The sequence below is a fragment of the Buceros rhinoceros genome, unplaced genomic scaffold (genome assembly GCF_000710305.1).
Source record: "Buceros rhinoceros silvestris isolate BGI_N320 unplaced genomic scaffold, ASM71030v1 scaffold12086, whole genome shotgun sequence".
NCBI classification, from domain to species: domain Eukaryota; kingdom Metazoa; phylum Chordata; class Aves; order Bucerotiformes; family Bucerotidae; genus Buceros; species Buceros rhinoceros.
Window position 1 is genome coordinate 22,777 of NW_010416975.1, and position 4,519 is coordinate 27,295.

The 4,519-nt window shown below is 52.3% G+C and overlaps 1 protein-coding gene across 1 annotated transcript in view; it reads right to left on the minus strand.

The window, feature by feature from the left end:
• PTDSS2 (phosphatidylserine synthase 2) overlaps window positions 1-4,519 on the minus strand; it is a 32,625-nt gene that overhangs the window by 17,574 nt on the left and 10,532 nt on the right. Inside the window, exon 3 of the mRNA XM_010138002.1 lies at window positions 1,577-1,659. Coding sequence (XP_010136304.1) covers window positions 1,577-1,659 — 83 coding nt within the window. The remainder of the gene's footprint in view (window positions 1-1,576; window positions 1,660-4,519) is intronic.

Genomic DNA, 4,519 nt, shown 5'->3' on the forward strand with positions numbered 1-4,519 from the left:
GACCGCAGTGCCCTGACTGACTGCAGCGCCCTCCCACTGCCCTATAAATGGAAGCAGTGCTCGCCAGCGCTGCCAGTTCCTTCGAGATGAGATCTTCTCCTGGAACAGCACCTCGAAGTGAAGGTCAGAGACTCGACTGCCCACTGGGAACCTCCCAATACAGCCCCAGCCCATAACTGGAGAGCTGACTCAGGGGCTGCAATGCCACGGCTCTGCTGCCTGCAGCAGCTAGCCCACAGGACGGGCAGGGGGCAAGGCAGCCATTCCCTTCCGGACAAACACCCCCAGGTGTCCTGCTGAGACCAGGGAGTATCCGTGTTCCAGTGAACGGCTACAGCCCCTGAAAACCACTCTTCTGGAGATGATCCCACCAAACATGCTAGAGGAAAGGTGAAGTTAAGACAGAATACGACATGAACACATTGGTATCTGAAGGGATCGAATACACGGGAGCTTCTTCAATCACCTTCTTCATGGACAATTTGACTCTGCTGAAAGACGCTTGGGTTCAGTCCAGGAGCTGCTGTCCCCACACAGGAGCGTACAGAAGTGGCAGACGCTGGCTCAGTCTACACTGGAAGTTTGCTGTAGGGATCTTTGATCTTGGTCTTTCCCCATCCCTTTGTACTCCTTTGTTCTAGGGAATAGCAACAGCTTCTGTCCCAGACAGAGCCACTGGCTGTTCTGAAACGGAACACACCCAAATATCGCTGCTGTCCCCGAGAGGAGCAATTTGTCCCAGGAAAGGCAAAAAGCTGCTATTTGCCGAACCCTCAGAAACGCAGACTTGGGAACAACCCTGAGGTCTGCATAGCTGCCGTGGGCACTGCCCAGAGCCACCTCTGCCCCCAGCCAGGCGTCCAACGTGGGGCTGCAGCCTCTCACACAGAACAGCGTTCCTAAACCGGAAGGTTCAGTTTTTGGCATAAGGAATACCTGCAGCTTGGCCTGACCAGAGGAGAGCCCAACACTTTCAGAAACACCATCTAAGCCTGTCTTTCTCAACAATTCACATCTAAAAATAGGCCGAAAAGCAAAGATATTAAAGTATTCTCACACTTCACTTGACATACCACTACACGGAAGAGGTTTTTGTGCTGTACTTTCAAATGCTCTCAAGACCTTCATACAGTCTTACTAGAAATCTTTAGAATCATGATCAAGGGCTTCTCACCCACCCACCACGGTGGGCAATGGACACGTTGCCACCCAGCACTGGGCTCCCGCAGCTGGGCATGGTCAGAAGGGCAGTCCCGGTACCGAAAGGAGGGGGGAAAAAAGGGACAAGCCAGGGAAGTTGAGGTTTCAAGAATCTGGCAGTTCACACAAAGCTTTTTCCCAACAACAGGAAGATCCAAAACACCATTCCTAAGCTAGATGCAGCCTGAACGGCCAGAGGATCGCTCTGCTGTTTGGAGGCTGGGCAGAAGCTCTGTGCTGAGCGCGCAGTGTCGATTAGCCTCTGCCATTATTTACACGAGGATTTATCTTCTCTACAGCAGCACAAATAGTTACGGTCACCACAAACCAGGCAAGTTATCAGAAATAGTGGAGTGACTTCAGCAGCTTGAGTTACCTGGATGAGGTCGTGAAAATGGTCCATCTTTAGCTTGTGTAACTCCGAAACATAAGAAAACCAAAATGCTGGCCACAATTCCTCTGGAAGGGAAGAGCAGAGCAAACAGGTTAGATGGCTGCGTCTTCCTACGGAAACTGTACGTGATGTTCTTTGGTGCAAGCAATGCTGGGTCTTTGTTCCTAAGCTCCTACACACAACCACCGTCAGGAGATGCCTCTCAGGAACGCGGTATAAATTCCTGTACTTTCCAGCGTGGCTTCACAACAGTCTCAACCCCAAAGTTTACCCTCCCAGCCCTCTGCTCCCTCCCCACTACCCAGATGCTGCCACTCCCTAGTGCCCAGCCAGCCCGGGGGGAGGCTGACCCGGCTGACAGCTCCTCCAGCCAGAACAGCCCCAAAGAGCAGCTCCTCGATCCCCCGGTGAGCCTTGGCCTGCAGCTGAGCACCAGACACGCGAATCAAACGTCCCAACATCTTTGAGAAGTTTTCACGCCCACTTTGTTAGAAACACACCAAAAATTCAGCAGTGAAAAAGCTTGAGTTAGGGAGATAGAAGTTTTGTTTTGCAAGTAAGAGAAAACCGAGAAAAAGCAAACGCTGCTGCGTGAAAGCCTGCCCACCACCCCTCCTCCAGTATATGGACAGACCGAGGAGTCTGGCAGGCAACGGAGACAGGGAGAGGTCTGGCATTTAACTTCACCTACCGTCCTCTCAAAACTCTCCCGAGACAGTAAGTAATTGAGATTTAAACATCCCACATTCTTCACAGCGCCAAGGCCCCACGGTCTGCGCCCAGGCAGGTGTCTCTAGTCTGAGCAGATGAAGCAGGACAAAGCCATCCAAACCCACTCTTTTTTTGTGCATCCGAACCGCCAGCAGATGTTTCACGCTTTCCTACCCTGCCTGCTGAAGAGCTGGCTGCCGAGACACAGCTGAGAATCCCCTGCCCACAGCGTGGGGCCGAGCAGGGTTTGCAGCGATGCAGCCGCGGCTGGGTGCAACGGCTGTGTGCAGGCGCCAGGAAAACACCCAAACGTTCTGCTTTTGTGGGAAAATGCTTCACACCAGAAGGAACAGCAGACTATTCGTGCGTCAAACATTTCAAAAACTTATCTCAAAATGGAAAATAAAGGGATTTATGAAAACTATTCTGCGACACTCACCGCCGAGCATTAAAATTTTGTGCTTCCCAAAAACAAAAATCGGTTTTACTCAGCACCTGCAGCTCAGCGATTTCCCTTGCTCCGTGACACGGGGCATCACGACAGCATCAGCTACCGAAAGACAGCGAGCAGAGCGCTTCACCGCCATTCCAAAGCTGAGGATGCTGAAGCAGTTTCCAGCTGATCTCCCATAATGGGAATATTCTGCACCGAGTCAGCAGGCTGTGTGGGGCCGAGTGGGCCAGCCGCGCGCTGGGTCGTGTGACAACACACAGCTCTTTGTCCGCGATCGTCACACCCAGCTGTGCACCAAGTGTCCCAGACCATTGTTCCCAGCCTTGTGAGGGCGATTTTCCCCGAAGCTGGAGATGACCAGAATCCAAATCACCACACGACTTACAGTCAGGTCCCTTCTCAGTGCACTCGCAGCCAAATAGAGCTGCGCTGACACAAGCTGGAGTTTCAGCTTCAGGATTTTACTTCAAGTTCAGCGTGGGAAGTTTTGAAGAAAAATCTCAGATTTGCATAATGACCATTGCCACCTCCAGTATCCCTTTTTTTTCCCTGTGGTAACCAAATTTCTCCCCTTAACAGCATCCTCCTGCCTCCTCACGAGGCTTCCCGAGCCTCACCAGCAGCTCAGCCTGCTGCTTACCATGGGCAAGGGAAGAACTTCTCTAGGATTTGAGGGGGGGTCTCCTCACTACCCCTGTGGGCAGCCTGGACCAACACCACTCATGTACTTCAAGCTACCGTGTCTGCTCGAACAGCAGAGCAGGAAGGCACTAAACAGCAAAAATTATTTCAGCCTGGACCAAACCAGAAAGGGAGAGCATCGCAACGCGTTGGTCAGCACAAACAAGCTCCTGTTGTGTTGAGTCACAAGAGATACAAGACAACGAAGGGTGTCTGGGATCTGTGTGCGGTCCTTTGTTCTGGGCTTTCCGCGAGGCAGCTCCCACGCCTGTCCCCCCGCTCCCTGGCTGTACCTACAGTAGCACGAGGGCACAATCCCCGCCATGGCATCCCAAGCTGGTAGCCTGGCAGAAGGAGGTCTGGCCGCCCCGTCACCTCGTTTTCTCTGTGGGTGTTCAGCGGCGGGAGCTGGACGTCATCAACTTGTCCATACTCACACACTGAGATTGGCTCCATCGGCTGAGCAGTGATCGGTTATTGCCAAAAACCAGCGTAGAGATTGTTTCATGGCGGGGGAGTCACTGTACCGCCCTGCGCCATACAGGTGTTTTTACACTGGAATGGGGTTTTTTTATATGGAAAAAACATTAACTTTTTCCCCAAGAAGCCCTGCTCAGCATTCCAAGTCTTTGGGAGATGCGGATGGCATGCAAAGGAGGGCGATGAGTACTTACGCTCTGAGCTGGAGCTCAGGCCCATCAGCTGCTCCTGGGTGCTTAACGGAAGAGCAGAAGCTGGCGGTGCTCAGACAGGATGGACTATGTCAGGGCTGCTAAAAGGTCCATCAGTCAGACAGGCTTTGCAGCGTGACACCTCTTTGGCCAATGTGAATTTTCACCTGTCTCACAAGAGCGGCGATCTCACCACAGACACCGCACGATCTGCCTGTGTGATCCTAACGAACTCTGACTAGATTTCACAGAAAACATTTCCGTAAATCTTACCTCAAAAGCCTCAACCATTCCTCCTTTCATTGCCTGAAAATGTTGAAGGAAGGAGATGGCCCTCGAACATCAGCGGACAAACAGATGGAAATACCAACCTTAGCTACAGCTACCACCTCTGTGACACACGGATTC